This window comes from Grampus griseus (genome assembly GCF_964374135.1).
Source record: "Grampus griseus genome assembly, chromosome: 6".
Taxonomy (NCBI): Eukaryota; Metazoa; Chordata; class Mammalia; order Artiodactyla; family Delphinidae; genus Grampus; species Grampus griseus.
The window spans coordinates 21,402,515-21,420,000 of NC_139000.1; the positions used below are offsets into that span (position 1 = coordinate 21,402,515).

General features: G+C 42.6%; 1 protein-coding gene across 1 annotated transcript in view; it reads left to right on the forward strand.

Moving 5' to 3' along the window:
• SUSD1 (sushi domain containing 1) overlaps nucleotides 1–17,486 on the forward strand; it is a gene marked incomplete at its 3' end in the record, with an annotated part of 123,224 nt that overhangs the window by 91,180 nt on the left and 14,558 nt on the right. Inside the window, exons 13-14 of the mRNA XM_082656867.1 lie at nucleotides 8,081–8,177; nucleotides 12,593–12,851. Coding sequence (XP_082512993.1) covers nucleotides 8,081–8,177; nucleotides 12,593–12,851 — 356 coding nt within the window. The remainder of the gene's footprint in view (nucleotides 1–8,080; nucleotides 8,178–12,592; nucleotides 12,852–17,486) is intronic.

Genomic DNA, 17,486 nt, shown 5'->3' on the forward strand with positions numbered 1-17,486 from the left:
TCATCTGCCATTGCCACCCCATCACTCTATTCTCTTCCTCTGCTTGAATTTCTTCATAGAACTCGTTTTCAGGACTTGTTTATTTTCTTTTCCCCTACTAAAATAGGCACTCTTTGAAGACAGAGATTTTTGTCTGTGTGTTCTACATTGAATCCCCAACACGTAAGGACAGTGTGAGCACACATAAGGACAATGATAGCACAACAAGAGAATATTTTTGTAATGAATGCACACGAGGGCTAACCCCCAAAGGGCCAGCGGGTGGTATTGGCATTGAAGAAATGCCTGGTCAGTTAATAAAGGCTTTAGACCGAAAAGAATTTACCAACTTCGGGGCTGGAAAGAGATGTTCAATTTGGGCATTTTTTCCCATGGTGACTTATCAAAATGGATAGCTATTCAGTCTCCTACTCTTTGGTCCTTTTCATGTTTTGAAGGTTTGCATTGCTGATTCACATTAGCATTTCCTATTTTTTGAGTTGGGGAGAGGGAGTTTCATCTTGATGAGACACACTTCTACCTTGTTTTGTACGCTAAATATTGCCCCGTAGCTCAAGCACCCTGTGTCTGTGTTCATGGCCACCAGGGGACACTGTTGAGCTGTTTAAGTTCATTGAAACCACGCCTGCATATTTTCACTCTACTTTAAAGAATTAGCAATTTTTAAAAAGTGTGAAAATTCAAGTTGTTAAGATCTTATGAAAGAGTAACTAAACAAATAAAATAAGAACAAACCCCAAGCCCTGTCTTTAATAAGAGAACCATATACTGATGTGAAGAGGTATGCCTGTTTGCCTAAGATGTGGCTTTGTTTCAGCAAAATTATGAACTTTTGAATTTTACCAGAAATGTGAGGCAAGGGGTTTGGACGTGGAATACACAGAAGCTGATTTCCCAGAAGAAGAGTGAAAGGAATTTCCCTTCTGAGTGTCTTACATTAAACTAAATCTTACCGATGGGAACAGGATGAAAACGAGTGCTTTAAATATATTGCTGACCTCAGAGGAGAGTGAAAACTTTTGGAATGTTGAAGGACAGAGGCAAGTGTTGTAGTGGCAATGGAAGAGGGTGCTGGTGAGCAAGGTGGTGAGATGCAGAGGCTATCACAGTGCTTCTGACTGATGGCCCACATGCTTCTGCAGGCAGCCCATTGACGGGAATTCATCAGAACAGTGCCACCATTTATACTCCCTTATGTAAGAACAAACTTTCATCCTCGATGTAGACCCAAAGGGTCAGAAGAGCTGCCCCACACTGGTTATGCTATTTTCTAGCCAAGTCAAAAAGCTTGTAGGCAAAATTTTCTTCTCATAGAGAGAGGGAGAGAACCAGAGAGGGGGAAGTGGGGGGAGGGAGAGAAAGAGAGAGAGAGAGAAAGCAAGTGCATGCAGGAATGTAAAGATAAACCATTTATTCCGCACAATGTGGTGATCATTTGAGGTTGAAGGTTTATTATGGAACCAAGAATGCTGGAAGAGAAAAGGGAAACGAATATGTAAAGGAAATCATTCCTTCCGAAGTCCACCTTCAATTCCAAGGCTGGCAATGTACATGGGAATTTCCCATCTCTACCTGCATTCGTAATAAGAAAAACAATGTACTTTTTCAGATGTTCAGGAAAGCCACTGAAAACACAGGTATGTCCCAAGCGTTCTCAGGCTATCCCTCTAACAGAGAGGTCCAGTCAGGATAGCTCTAATTCCTCCTACAGGGCTGGGGACCACTGCCCGCTCCTCTGACCCCTCCTCTCTTACTGTTAAGTGTCCTTAGGAAGGACCGTGCAGGACCAGGTGTCTTGACATTCTTCTGCTGTGAGCTTCTCTTCCACAAACCAGCCAAGGACTGTGCACTCCTGTGTCCTCAGTGAGGACCTTGTCTTCTCAGGCTGGTTCCAGGGTACCACACTTATTCCTGCTGTTTCCCCTGGCTCTGAATGGGTAGGAACTGCCCCAGAGGTTAGGAGAGGAGCTGGCCTTCATCCCAACTGTTTTTCTTCATCCAGGCTCTCTCGAGTCTTTCACAGACACAGGTTCTTTGACATCTGAGGACCTAATGTTAGGTCAGGCCAGGAGGGAGGCACATGTGTCCTTCCATACCTCCATGGGCCACCTGTTCCTCTCATCCCCAGAAATCTCCCAACTACTTTCCAGCTTCAAATCAAAACCTAGCCTCTCAAGGAAATGGCTATATGGGGATGAATATCTCCCCACTCTTCTCACTGAAAGCATCTGCATCCCTGCTGAGGCCCCACTGAGACAAGATGGTACACCACAGAGGAAAATGGGCTGGATGTGTTATGTTCCTATATTAACGCTAGCTTTTTACAAAATATGGCTGGGAAAGTTTCTTTATATCAGAAGCCTAAAAAACAGGGTTTCTGTTATAGAAGATAACAGAAGATAACAATAAATTGTTAAGTTGCAGCGTACCCTTCCCCCACATCTATAACACAGAAACACAGGTTTCTGTGTTATAGAAGTGGGGGAAGGGTACGCTGCAACTTACCCCTTTAATTCAGTGAAAACCTATTGATTGGTTATGTACAAAGACCGGCGCCAAGTGCTGAAGGGGAGATAAAGATAAAAAGAAGATTGTTCCTTCTTCCTGGGAAGCCAAGTCTCATAACCTTATTGATGGGGGAGATGCAGCTCACCTTGCGATATCTGATGACTTATGGTGTAAGCTCCATTTGCTCTATTGCCATCAATTTCAATTTATCGTGCCTTCAGTGGGGGCTGTGGTCCAGTTGGGGAGATGCTGAGGATTAGAAAAGAACCATTGGGTGCTTTATTTTTATATATTTATTTATATGTATTAGTTCCTTGCATTTCCTTGAAGTTTGTAGCATAAGGTTGCGACCTTTGTTTAGATTTGGTGCAGATAAAATTTTCTTTTACTTTTTTTTTTGGTTCATTTTAATGGGTTTTAGAGGCATTTTAACACATTTGCACTTCTGTTACCTCCTTCCTCTCATTGATTTTAATAGTTTGCCTACGTTAATGGTTTTAATCTTTTGTTCTACATATTACACCCCCAGGTTATTTACTCTTTAACTTTCTTGTCAATATTCTTTTTGACATTTAGACATTTTAAGTTTTCATGTAATCAATTCTATTGATTCTTTTATAGTTTCTGCCTCTGGTCATGCCAAGAAAAGCCTTCCCCACCCTGAAAATCAGATCAATAATTTTTATTCTCTACTATTTTCAAACGCTTCTTAATAGTTTTGCTTTTCACATTGAAGGTTAGACCCATTTGGAATTTGTTTAGATGAGTGTATAAGGCTAAACTTACATGGGAATTTTTTCCCCCCAGATGATAAGCCAGTTTCCCCATCACCTTTGGAATGACTGTCCAGGCCACACACTATATTCTCATCTATTTATTTGGGTCTCTTTCTCGATTGTCTAGCTTCTTCCATTGCTTTGCCTGTCCTGTGCTTGTACCTTTCTATTTCAGTTATTGTAAATTTATAATATATTTAATATTTTGTAGGACAAGTCCTGCTTCATTGCTTTTTTCCTGACTCTTCAAAGTTTTCTCAGATGGTAGCCTCCATAATTTCCTTTGTCACTTGCTTCCAGTAGAGAATGGATACTGTTGACACCTAGGGGTAGTAATGAGTATGTCCCCTCATCTCACATACTCAGGGTGAAAGAACTCCAGCCTAGACACGACCCATTTCTTGCCTTGGGTCTGATTTGGTTTAAATCAGTAATGAAGCCGATGGAAAGGAGAGCAGGTCTGCCGTAGACAGCAGTTTGGGGGATGGGAAACAGCACTTTGGAAAATATGGCTGGAAGTTAAGGTTATTTAAACTCAAAAATGTGGCGAAGAACCAGCCTGATGAAGTCCAGGCTTTCACGTTCGAGAGAAAAGGCAGACAGTTTTTAAGGTGGGGAAGGCCTTGAGCAGGCAGAGCAGAAAGCAGTCCAGAAGTCACGTGTTGATGGAATCAACTGCATGGTAGTGGCACATTTAGAATGGCAAGAATGATGCTGGGACTGAAAAGGGGCAGCGTGGTACAGAACAAGCAGGCGATGGCCTTCCTGCCCCTGCTGTGGGCCCGCCTTCTCCAAGCTGGGCGAGCACTTTGTTCTGCTGTTCCTGGGGTGGGTGAGAAACCTGGTGGTTTTAAAAGGTTAGCCAAGAGGGCTTCCCTGGTGGCACAGTGGTTGGGAGTCCGCCTGCCGATGCAGGGGACACGGGTTCGTTCCCCGGTCCGAGAAGATCCCACATGCCGCGGAGCAGCTGGGCCCGTGAGCCAAGGCCGCTGAGCCTGCGCGTCTGGAGCCTGTGCTCCGCCAACGGGAGAGGCCAGAACAGTGAGAGGCCCACATACCGTAAAAAAATAAATAAATTAAATAAATAAATAAATTAAATAAAAGGTTAGCCAACAGATTAGAGGACCTAAAATTATTAATCTCAGAGAAGAGCAAACAGAGGAATAATTTGAGCTTAAGGAGAGTTCTCACACAGAAAAGAGTAAACAGTTTATCTCCCTCTGGGCTGAAAACAGGAAATTTGTGATAAAAACCACTTACTTTACTGTGATGACAAAACATGAATGAAAGGGCATTTCATTGATAGCCTGAAGGGCTGAGTGCAGAGATACAGTAAGTCCCCTACATATGAACCTTCAAGTTGTGAGCTTTCAAGGATGAGAACGTGCATTCGCATGTCCAATCATGTAAGTTAGTTCACGTGTCTGGCGGACATTGTCACATGCGTGCATCCTCTACAAGTGGTTGTGCTTTTGCGTACTTTACAGAACTGTGTAGAGTACAGTAGTACGGTATCTTTATTTCAAGCCCAGGATGACCAGGAGCAAGTGTAAAAGCCGCGGTGATGTAGCTGGTACTGCTAAGAAGCGCCAGGAATTGGAGGCCCAGAGAAAGGGTGAAGAGAGACAAGAGGAAGAAGAAGTAACTGAAGAACCGAAGAGATTCACGACACAGGAAATGGCAAGGGGATTTCTTTTATGTGAGGAGGTACTGTTAGTTTTTGAGGCACAGCACCTGCACGTAGAATGGTACACGAAGGTTGCAACAGCCGTTCAGGATGCAATCCAGTGCTACCACGTCATCTACGATGAAAAAAAAGAGCTACTACCCAGATATCACTGGATCGTTTTTTCAAGAGGGTAGATAGAATTGAATCCAGCAAGGAACCAGAACCTGTGCCATCAGCGTCACGCATGAGTGACACTGCAGCCTGCCCTCCGTCTCCTGTTGCTGACGATCCTTCAGCTCTACCATCTCCCACCCCCTCTCCCTCCTCCAGTCAGTAACTCTTCTTGCCTGTTCACTCGATGCCAGCCCCTGGATGCCAGCGGTTGTAGTGTACTGCTGTACTTTTCAGGATACTGTACTGTAAGATTAAAAATGTTTTCTTTATTTTTGGTTTGTTTGTTTTTTATGTATTATTTGTGTGAAAAGTATTATAAACCTATTACAGTACAGTACTATATAGCCGATTGTGTTAGTTGGGTACCTAGGCTAACTTTGTTGGACTTACGAACAAATTGGACTTACAGACTCACTCTTGGAACGGAACTTGTTTGTATGCAGGGGACTTACTGTACTCAAATGCTCACATTTCCCTGGGAAACCTGGTGGGGGCTTTTTAAACTGCATTTTCCCGTCTCCCCATTACCGCTGCAGGGAGCTGGTCGTGTCTTCCTCAGGGGTGTCAGTTATGGAATCTCTTACTGGACACCTCTTGGAAACAGCATAGACCTTCAACACCATAGTGTGGGGTCTTAACTGTAGGTGGGGGATTGTTCCCTAACAAACCCACGGATTTATGGAAAACATAATTTGTGTGGCGTATCTGGGTGACTTTGAAGAAATTCTAGACTTAGCACTGTTTAATAAGAGCTATAGGGGACTCTCATTCGTCCACCTGGTCTTAGATGCCTGGGTTTCCCCGGTGTTCACCCTAGGCCCTCATCTCTTCTCAGATGCATTTATACCTTCCCCCGTGGGCAGCCGTCGCCTCTTCTATTGATGACTGACTCCATATCACCATCACAGTTTGCTCCTAAGCTCTAGACCCGCATTTCTAACTGCCTGCTGGACGAGTTCACAAGCACTTCAAACTTAACAGGTCTAGAAGTGAGCTGCATCTGAACCTTCCCTGCAGACCTTGATGAGTGACGTCACCACTGACTCAGTAGCCAAAACCGAAGCCCAGATTCCTTCCCCTTCCTTATCTTCCACCATCTTCTGTTCCGTCTCTGCCCTGCGTGTCTCCCCCACCTGCCCCCTCTTCTCCCTTCCGAGTGCCGTCACTCGCTTCAGACCTCAGGCACTTCTTGCCTAGATTTTGGAGAACCTGTGCTTTTGCTCTTTTCCAATTCATCCTCCAACAGGCAGTCCAAATTGTATTTCTAAAATACACACCTGCTAAGAATCGTTAGATGGCTTCTCATTATTTCTAGGACCTCAGATCTGGCCTATACTCACATGTCTCACTTTATTGCCCACTTCTACCCAGCTGGGACTCAACCTTTCGGACACACTGGACTCCTGAAGTTCTGTCTCTGCCCTCACTCTCTCTTACCTCCTGCCCCTGCGTATGTCTGTTTCTGTATTGGATAGGCTCACCCCCCTGCCCTTGGTGTTCTTCCTCTGCACTCCCACCACCCTCTTGTGGAACTGTATCGTAGTTCCAAGCACTGCCTGTTTATAAGACTTTCTCCACTATTAGACTGAGCTCCTGGAAAGCAGAAACCATGTCTTCCATAGCTGTTTCTCCCAGCCTCACATAGAGGTGCATAGAGGTGGCTAATAAATATTTGTTGAAAGGCAGTGTATGAATAACATATTCAGTAGAGCTTTAAAAATTATCTAGGAAGGTCTAAGTTTTTATTTATTATAATTTGAATTGAGAATTTACACCCCAAAGCTATTTTCTAATTGGGTAAATAGAGTCTTGAGTGTCTATTTTGGCCTCTTAGTACTAATTTCACTGTGGCAGGATTCAGAGGAATTTCAGGGAAGGGGGTGTTCATATTTTATTCTTTCTCTTTCTTCCTCCCTCCCTTTATAAATCTCATCCACTTGATAGCACTGTGGAGAAGATTAAATGAGATGAGGCATATATAGGACACATCTATATATGTGTTGTGTGCCCAACACATGTAAGCTGTGTTACTCACAAGGCAGAGTGGCAGCTGGTACATTTATACCATGAATATAACTCCCAGTTAGATGCTAGAACGCTGGTGTCAGCCAATCAACCAACATTCTCCTCCCTGTGGAATACCTATTTGGGAAATCTGGTTGCTGGGGAGAGCAAGATAAGGACAGACAGCTGTGTGATTATAAAGGCTCTAGAAGTCTAGGGAATTCCCCGGTGGTCCAGCGGTTAGGACTCTGTGCTTTCACTGCCGAGGGCACAGGTTCGATCCCTGGTGGGGGAACTAAGATCCCACGAGCTGCACGGCGCAGCCAAAAAATATATAATAATAATAATAAATAAACTGTTCCTAAAGGATCTAGAAGTCTGATAAGCTGGTCTCCCCACCAAATAAGAACCTATTTACCAAGTTAATTGAAAGGCCCACAGCATCCACCATCTGTCAGGGCTGGGGCATCATTTTTTTTTTAATTGTAATAAAATATATACAACATAAAATGTACCATTTTAATTATTTTTTCAGGACACAATTTATTGGCATTAAGTGCATTCACAATGTTGTAAACCATCACCATTATCTATTCCTAAAATGTTTTTATCACCCCAGGCAGAAACTCTGTTGACCATTAAGCAATAACTTCCCATTTCCTACACACCCCCTCAACCCTTGGCAACCTCTAATCTATTTCTGTCTCTATGGATTTACCTGTTCCAGATATTTCATGTAAGTGGAATCACGCAATAGTTGTCCTTCTGTGTCTGGCTTATTTCATTTAGCCTAATGTGTTCAAGATTCATCCATGTCGGAGCATGTGTCTGAATTTGCTCATCTCTTCTTACATGAAAACTTTCCTCTTGATGCCCCATGAGGACCACTTTTTTCATGCTTCTGCTCGTTCTGATCATACCCCCTTTCTTCTTTTCAACATGTTTTCAGAGCCTCCCCTTCCGGAAGTAGACTTTTTCACTGTGCACGGAGGGCCTTTACCACGCCTGAGACTGAGGAAAGCCAAGGAGAAAAATGGACCCATCAGGTCAGTAGTGGCCTCTTTTCCATGGCTGCCCAGTGATCTCCATGGAGTGTTTTGAAAACTTTGGTTTGAGTGAGGAGGAGACTTCTCTTTAGGTGGCTTCACTGGAGTAGTTGAGTCAGTGCAGTCAGTACCTCATTTTTTGTTTCCTTGGGTACAGACTGGGCCTTTAATTCCAGCTAGCACCCTCCCTAATGAATAGAGAGACTTGTAAAGGACCAGAGACAAGCATTTGGGCAGCTGAGCTCGAGAAATTAAATCCGTTCCATTGGTCATTAGATGAGCACTGGTTGGGTGCCCGTGACATGTCAGGCTATCACTTTGCACTCACGCCTCCAGGTACATCCTTTAGTGATGGTGGATCAGGAACATCATTTCATTTACAAAAAATATATATATATTTTCCTTTATTTAAGGATGATCTTGGGGGGTGTGTAGTGCTTTCTTATTTATTTATTTTTTTATTGAAGTAGAGTTGATTTACAATGTTGTTACAATCTCTGCAGTACAGCAGAGTGACTCGGTTATACACGTACAGACCTTTTTTTTAAATATTCTTTTCCATTATGGTTTATCACAGGATATTGAATATAGTTCCCTGAGCTGTACATTAGGACCTTGTTATTTATCCATTCTAAAGTAACAGTTTGCATCTACCAATCCCAAACTTCCAGTCCATCCCTCTCCCTCCCCCACTCCCATGTGTGTAGTGATTTCTGGAAGAGTCATTTGGATCATTCTTTTAATTCATTCATGTATTGAGATGTGAGCAAGACACTGCATTGTTAACAACTGCTTCTGGGACTCCAGGTGGTATTAGGATGGAAGGAATTTACCTCAGTTGCTGGACTACCTTGTGTGCAATTAAGCTTTTTATTTACAAAGGTCATGGCAGGATTAGGAAAGCAGAATTATTCCCTTTTCAGAGAGGAAAATTGAGGTTTGCCTGGAGAGATGAGTAACTTAGTGACAGTAGCAAATCAAGGAGATGGCAACAACCTGTTTCTTTGACCGAACTTATACTGCCTGTGTCTCTCCTGACCCTTCAGTCTAATGACCCTGCTGTACCATCAAGGTAAAATTCGTGAGGTATCACAAAACTATAAAAAAGAAAGTCGGGCTTCCCTGGTGGCGCAGTGGTTGAGAGTCCGCCTGCCGATGCAGGGGACACGGGTTCGTGCCCCGGTCTGGGAAGATCCCACATGCCATGGAGCGGCTGGGCCCATGAGCCATGGCCGCTGAGCCTGCGCGTCCGGAGCCTGTGCTCCGCAACGGGAGAGGCCACAACAGTGAGAGGCCCGCGTACCGCAAAAAAAAAAAGAAAGCCTATCGATATTATGTGTCCATTTGTAATGAAACTTGAGCTTTTTAATCTATTAGTTTGAGTTCAGTAAGTGCTCAAAAGTCTTTCCAGGCATGGATATGGCCTAAGTTGTTCTATTTCTTGATTCCTGACAAGTTACTGGAAGGCATTGTAATTCTGTTGCTATAAGGAGAACAGAAGTTGTGATCTCACTGCCTGAGGGAATTTGCAAGACGTACGTGATATTTAGGCCAGATGATTATGTAAGGCAGAAAGAAAAGCCAAATGACAGTCTATCCTTGTGGCTCTGTGCCGGCCAGTGCCTCCAAAACAGGAAGTGGAGATCTGTGAGTCATTCAAGGGAGGGTGGTGGTGAAAAAGAGAGGAGAAGTCCTTCCAGAGCAGTCATGCTCTAAACAGCCACAGCTGCTTCCCCAACATCATCGGGGCTAATTACCAGCAGGCAATTGGGGGGTTTTCTTGGCCCGACTACCTGGTTTGAGCTGGGGGTAGCAGCACCGCCAGTGTGTGACAGGCCGGAGTCTGCCTTGTACGTTGTCAGGGGACAGTGGCTTGGGCACAAGGCGGAGCAGGGGTTCTGGGGCCACGCTCCCTTCCTTGGCTTGGTGGTCTTGGGTGGATGATACAGGCTGTGGCTGGGCTCTCTTAATGCTAGCGTCTCCCACACTTGCCAGATTACAAGTGTACCTGGGGTGCTTTATCAGCTGTATGAATTCTCAGACTCTACTGGAGATTTTGATTCAGTAGATCTGGGATGGGGGCTGGGAATTTGTACAATTATCAGGCAACTCAGGTGATTATGATCATGCTAATTGGGGATACTGCTTTATGCGTCATGAATGGTGCCTCTACTGGGCAACGTTCAGAACCAAAAGAGTTCAGGTGAGCCTTGAACTTGCACTTGCATATCACCACCTACATGGAAAGGTGAGAGGGACTTGAAGATGTGCTTACGGACAGCATGGAGTCTGCTGCCTATTTACTTTCTTACCTGCGGCCATGATTCATAGGGATGTCTTCAAGTCCCCAGGAAAGTTTGTTGTTATAAGTGTTCCGTTGTCGGCAGTGGAGGCTTAGTAAATGTTTACTGGTGATGGCAGTGACAAGTCATTGCCCTGCAGACTTTACTTTGTCCCTTTTGTAGAAAGCCCTATGCTGAAAGTGAACCCAGAAACTTTGAGGAAATCAGGGGCCTGAGGACACCTAGGAATTTGAGGAGCCTGGTTGGTGGATAGTTTCCAAATCCAACACCTGCTGTTGGGGAGGACTCCCTTTTCTTAACCTAGTAACTCATGAGCTCTTAGGAAGCAGGAGATGGGGCATTAGGAATGCGGAGCAGGAAGTGTATACTTATTGGTAAAATAGAATTATGTGTGCTAATGAGTTTTGGAAATTACCCTAATCGTATTTGGTGCTGATGCATGTTTTTCTTCTTTACTGAAATTTCAACTCAAGAAACATTAGTGAGGAATCAGTCACAGCCAAAGAGCTGTGCAAGGATTTGCAAGGATACAAGAGTAAATCATTCAATAAAGACGCAGACGTAGAGAATGGACTTGAGGACACGGGGAGGGGGAAGGGTAAGCTGGGACAAAGAGAGTGGCATGGACATATATACACTACCAAATGTAAAATAGATAGCTAGTGGGAAGCAGCCGCATAGCACAGGGAGATCAGCTCGGTGCTTTGTGTCCACCTAGAGGGGTGGGATAGGGAGGGTGGGAGGGAGGGAGACGCAAGAGGGAGGAGATATGGGAACATATGTATATGTATAGCTGATTCACTTTGTTATAAAGCAGAAACTAACACACCATTGTAAAGCCATTATACTCCAACAAAGATGTTAAAAAAAAAAAGCACCCCTATGAACTTAAAAAAAAAAAAGAGTAAATCATTCAAATCCCTGCTATCAAGCCTGATAGAAAAAGCAGACATCCCAACACCTACTATACTAGAGGCAGGACATGAGTCCCAAATAGATGGGAATAAAAAGAAAGGCGTGATTCATTCTCAGAGTGTTTGTTTTTTTTTTAACATCTTTATTGGAGTATAATTGCTTTACAATGGTGTGTTAGTTTCTGCTTTATAACAAAGTGAAACAGTTATACATATACATATGTTCCCATGTCTCTTCCCTGTTGCATCTCCCTCCCTCCCGCCCTCCCTATCCCACCCCTCTATGTGGTCACAAAGCACCGAGCTGATCTCCCTGTGCTATGCGGCTGCTTCCCGCTAGCAATCTATTTTACGTTTGGTAGTGTATATATGTCCATGCCACTCTCTCACTTTGTCACAGCTTACCCTTCCCCCTCCCCATATCCTCAAGTCCATGCTCTAGTAGGTCTCTCAGAGTGTTTTTGTTCTTACACTTCCTTTCACTGACAGATTTTGTATTTGGTGAGATAAATAATACTAAAACACATGACAAAAATGACACCTGGTTGCTAGTTTGTTTCTTTGTCCACATCTAGGGAACATATGAGATTTTCCCTTTCCGGCTCTTTCAGGATATTGTTAGACTAGATGAACTCATGATGATCTGTACTCCATGCTTCTCATTCATTTCACAGGAACTTTGGTATCAGTAGCGAACTGGAGGGAATGTAAATCACGTGAGTTCCGTTTTAGGTACCCCATGTGATTGCGTGGAGCATTTTTGCAGATTTAGTGCATTAACTCTTGTAGGCATTTGGCCTCCATGTGACTGCTAAACCCTTTCCACAGCTGGGCTTTATTTGCCCATTTGAAAATCACTGATTAGATCAACTTTAAGACACATATACTCAGGTAGTTATACGTGCAGCAACTTCTCCCAGCTAAAGAGGATTTACCGGATAGCCATCTGCAGCCAGAACTTGGAGAGATCCCTCACCCAGTGTCATCTGGCATTAACACGGCTGGTTCCAACTGGAGTTCCATGACGGTGGGAGCTGTCAGACCGTAAATCCCACACGGGCAAGGACTTTTATCCAGTGTTGCATCTCCAGTGTCTAGAAAAGTGTTGATCTCATAGCAGGTGCTCAACAAATACGAATAAATGAATGAACGAATCCCCCAAGCAAGGATCTGATAGACATTTTCTTTTCTCTTCCAGTTCATATCAGGTGTTAGTGCTTCCCCTGGCCCTCCAAAGCACATTTGTTTGTGATTCTGAAGAGGCTACCTCATTCTTTAGCAATGCTTCTGGTGCTGATGGATATGTGACGGCAGAACTGCTGGCCAAGGATGTTCCCGATGATGCCATGGAGATATCTATCGGAGACAGGCTGTACTATGGAAAATATTATAATGCACCCTTGAAAATAGGGAATGATTACTGCATTATATTACGAATCACAAGTGAATGGAATAAGGTATATTTCTTTAAAAACTCTTGTGAATTCTATATTTTCCTCTTCATGTGAAAGTTAAATATTTGCACATTTGTTTTCCCAATATTTGAGATGAACACTGCTTGTAAGAACAATAAGAATGTGTTGAATCTTTTCACTTTATAAAGGATGAGCAGGTGAAACCTTTTTGGAGGTTGATGTTCTGAACTTGCTGGGGGACCTGTTTGGACTGAACTAGTTTGGGTTCTTCTTTAAGAAGCTTCAAGAATGCCCTCATCCTATTGCACTGCTGAAGCCTGAGTTGGAGAGGAACATCTAGATCTTTCTGTCACTTCCCCATACTCCTGCCAGACTGCTGCCTCTCCTCATTCTCCAGGAAGCCAGCAGGAGGGGCAGATTAAGTTCAGCACTATTTTCTGGCTCTATTTTCTGCTTCCGTTATTTCCTTGGCTATTGCGTAAGCCTCACTCTCCTCTCTCCGTCCTTAGAAAGGCTATGTTTTTCCAGTGCTGGTTCTTTCTTGAGACATACAACGATATATTCATTACAGAATGAATAGATGGGGACTTCCCTGGCAGTCCAGTGGTTAAGACTCCGTGCTTCCAATGCAGGGGGGCGCGGGTTTGATCCCTGGTCAGGGAACTGAGATCCCATCTACCATGCAGTGTGGCCAAAAAAAAAAAAAAGAATAGATAAATATAATGAGCTAGACATAGCAAGAGCTGGATGGGTCAGTCAGGGGTGGAAGATCTAGAAGAAACATTGTGATGGTTGCCCTAGGAGGACTCAAGGTTTGGTATCAATTCATATCGGTTGGTAATGGAAACTAGAAAAAATAATATTAATAGAAACATCTCTTGACTGATGAATTTGAGCCATCTTGTGTGTAAGGTTCATCACATATTTAAAACTGAAACACGCAATTAAATTCTGTATAGGACACAAGTTACATGTGCCATTATCATGCTTGATATAAAACTAAGAATAGGTCCAAGTAGCAAAAAGTTCTGGTGGTGTTTTTTGGCAATTATGTAGGGATTAAGAATTGGAAGACTAAAGTCCAGAATATATTGCCCTGAATTTGTTCCAAAGGTGTTTATGACTTAGACAAGGCCTCCTTGCTGGAAAATTACCCGGAGATCCTGACTTGGTGTGTCTAGCTATAGACAACACGGGCAGTACCATATGTGTGCAACTTAGAGATTGCTCAGAGAGCTGCTGTCTCAGATTGAGACTTTGGTCTGGGAGGGTGTATTAGTTATCTTGGGCTGCCATTTCAAAATACCATAGACAGTGTGGCTTAAACAACAGACATTTATTTCTCATAGTTCTGGAGACGGGAAAGTCCAAGATTAAGGTGCAGGCTACTTTGGTTCCCCGGGGAGGACCCTTTTCCTGACTTGCAGACAGCTGCCTTCTTGCTGTGTCCTCATGTGGTGGGGACTGAGTGAGCTCTGATCAGTCTTCCTCATCTTATGGACCCTGATCCCATCATGTGGGCCCTACCCTCATGACCTCATCTAAACCTAATTACATTCCAAAGGCCCTACCTCCAAATAACATCACATTGGGGGTTAGGGCTTCAATATGGATCAATATCAATTTGGGGCACAAAGGGAATGAAGTGGGAGATTACGATAAGAATTCTAGTTTATAGGGAACTTTCCTGTGATGTCACTGATGACTCTTTTTCATACAGCTAAGAGGAACACGTGCTTGTTCTTTGAAATAATTTATATTTGGACTCACATATTTGAATTGCTATTACTTCCCCTGTGGGTTTCAAATATATTAGTGTTGCAGACATATTAAAATCAGTAGTGATTTATTTATTTATTTTTCTTTTTAAAACAGCTTTACTGAGATGCGATTCATATAATTCTAAAGTGTACAATTCAATGGTTTTTAATATATTTACAAGATGGTGGTAATGCAACAATCACCATCTAATACTCAGACACTTAGCAGTGATAATTTTTTATATTTATTTTTAATTGTGGTAAAATACACATAAAATTTACCATCTTAACAATTTTTAAACTAACAGTTTGGTAGTGTCGAGTACACTTACACTGTTAAGAAACCAATCTTCAGAACTTTTCATCTTGCAAGACTGAAACTCTGTACCCATTAAACAACTCCCCATTCCTCCTCTTCTTCCCCAACTCCTGGCAACTACCCTTTTACTTTCTGTCTCTATGAATTTGACTAGTTACCTTGTATAAGTAGACTCATACAGTATTTATCTTTTTGTGATTGTCTTATTTCATTTAGCGTAATGTCTTCAAGGGTCACTCATGCTGTAGCATGTTTCAGAATTTCCTTTCTTTTTAAGGCTGAATAATATTCCATTGTACGTATGGATAAACATTTTGTTTATCCATGATCTGTAGATGGACACTTGGGTTGCTTCCATCTTTTGGCAATTGCAAATAATGCTCCTGTGACCATGGGTGTTCAAATATCTCTTTGAGTCTCTGCTTTCACTTCTTTTGGGTATACACCCTCAAGTGGAATTGTTGGATCGTTTGGTAATTTTATTAATTCTTTTTGAAGATCCCCATACAGTTTTCCATAGCCACTGCACCATTTTACACTCCCACCGACAGTGCACAAGCGTTCCATTTTCTCCACATCCTCCCCAACAATCGCTGTTTTCTGTTTTAATGATGGCCTTCCTAATGGATGTGTGGTGGCTTCACATTGTGGTTTTGGTTTGCATTTCCATAATGATTTATGATGTTGAGCTTGTTTTCAGGTTTTGACAATTTGTATATCTTCTTTGGAGAAATGGTTATTCAAGTCCTTTGCCCATCTTTGAAGTGATTTATTTCTTTGTTGTTGAGTTTTAGGAGCTTGCTATATATTCTGGATATGTGATTTACAAATATTTTCTCCCGTTATGTGAGTTGCCTTTTTACTCTGTTGATAGTGTCCTTTGATGCACAAAAGTTCTTAATTTTGATGAAATCCAATTTGCCTATTTTTTCTTTTGTCGCCTATGCTTTTGGTGTCATATCTAAGAAATCATTGCCAAATGTAATTTCCCAAAGCTTTTCCTTTGTGTTTTCTTCTAAGAGTTTTAAGTCTTATATTTAGGCTTGATCCATTTTGAGTTAATTTTTGTATATGGTGTTAGGTAATGGTCCTACTTCATTCTTTTGCATGTGGTTATCCAGTTTTCCCAGCACCATTTTTTGAAGATTTCCTTTGCCCATTGAATGGTCTAGGTACTCTTGTCAAAAGTCATTTGAGGGGGGCTTCCCTGGTGGCACAGTGGTTGAGAGTCCGCCTGCCGATGCAGGGGACGCGGGTTCGTGCCCCAGTCCAGGAAGATCCCACATGCTGAGCAGCGGCTGGGCCTGTGAGCCATGGCCGCTGAGCCAGTGCGTCTGGAGCCTGTGCTCTGCAACGGGAGGCCACAGTGGTGCGAGGCCTGCGTACCGAAAAAAAAAAAAAAAAAGTCATTTGAGGGAATTCCCTGGCGGTCCAGTAATTAGGACTCCACGCTTCCACTGCAGGGGGCATGGGTTCGATCCCTGGTAGGGGAACTAAGATCCTGCGTGCTGTGAGGCACAGCCAAAAAAAAGTCATTTGATATATATGCAAGAGTTTATTTCCGGGCTCTCTATACTATTCCATTGGTTTGTATGTCTGTGTTTAGACCAGTACCACACTTTTTTTTATTATTATTACTTTTTATTGGAGTATAGTTGATTTACAATGTTGTGTTAGTTTCTGCTGTACAGCAAAGTGAATCAGTTACACATATACATATATCCACTCCTTTTTAGGTTCCTTTCCCATAGGTCATTACAGAGTATTGAGTAGAGTTCCCTGTGCTATATACTAGATTCTTAGTACCACACCATTTTGATTACTGTAGCTTTGTAAATCAGGAAGTGTGAGTTTTCCAGTTCCCCTTTTTGTTTTTCCTTCTGTATATCTGTCCCAATAAACATCATTACCATGTTCCCAGTTGTCAAGACAGAAATCTAGGAATAATTCTTGTCTCCTCCCTTTTTTCTTATCTTCTTGTGCAGTCCATCATTAAATTGTGTCAATTCTATCACATTAATGCCATTTAAGATCATCCTTTCCTCTCTTTCATTAACACTGTTTAGCTTTTGACATCTCTTGTCTGAACATCAATTTTCTAACTCATTTTCTTGTCTCTTATTCTACCTATCTCCTTGCTCCATACTACTGCCATCATGTATTTCATAAAATGCACATCTGATCAAGGCACTCCATTTTAATGAACTCCCTTCCTCACCTTGCCATTTCAATTTCTCTCTTTTAATACACTCAGTTCCCTAGTAACTGCCTTGCTGTCTGAGGTCCTTTTTCTTCCTCAGTGTCTTGAACTATACCCTTCACTGGTTACTCTTGCATATTATCTTTTATTTTAATTATTTAATTAACATCTTTATTGGAGTATAATTGCTTTACAATGGTGTGTTAGTTTCTGGTTTATAACAAAGTGAATCAGTTTTACATATACATATATCCCCATATCTCCTCCTTCTTGTGTATCCCTCCCACCCTCCCTATTCCACCCCTCTAGGTGGTCACAAAGCACCAAGCTAATCTCCCTGTGCTATGTGGTTGCTTCCCACTAGCTCTGTTTTACATTTGGTAGTGTATATATGACCA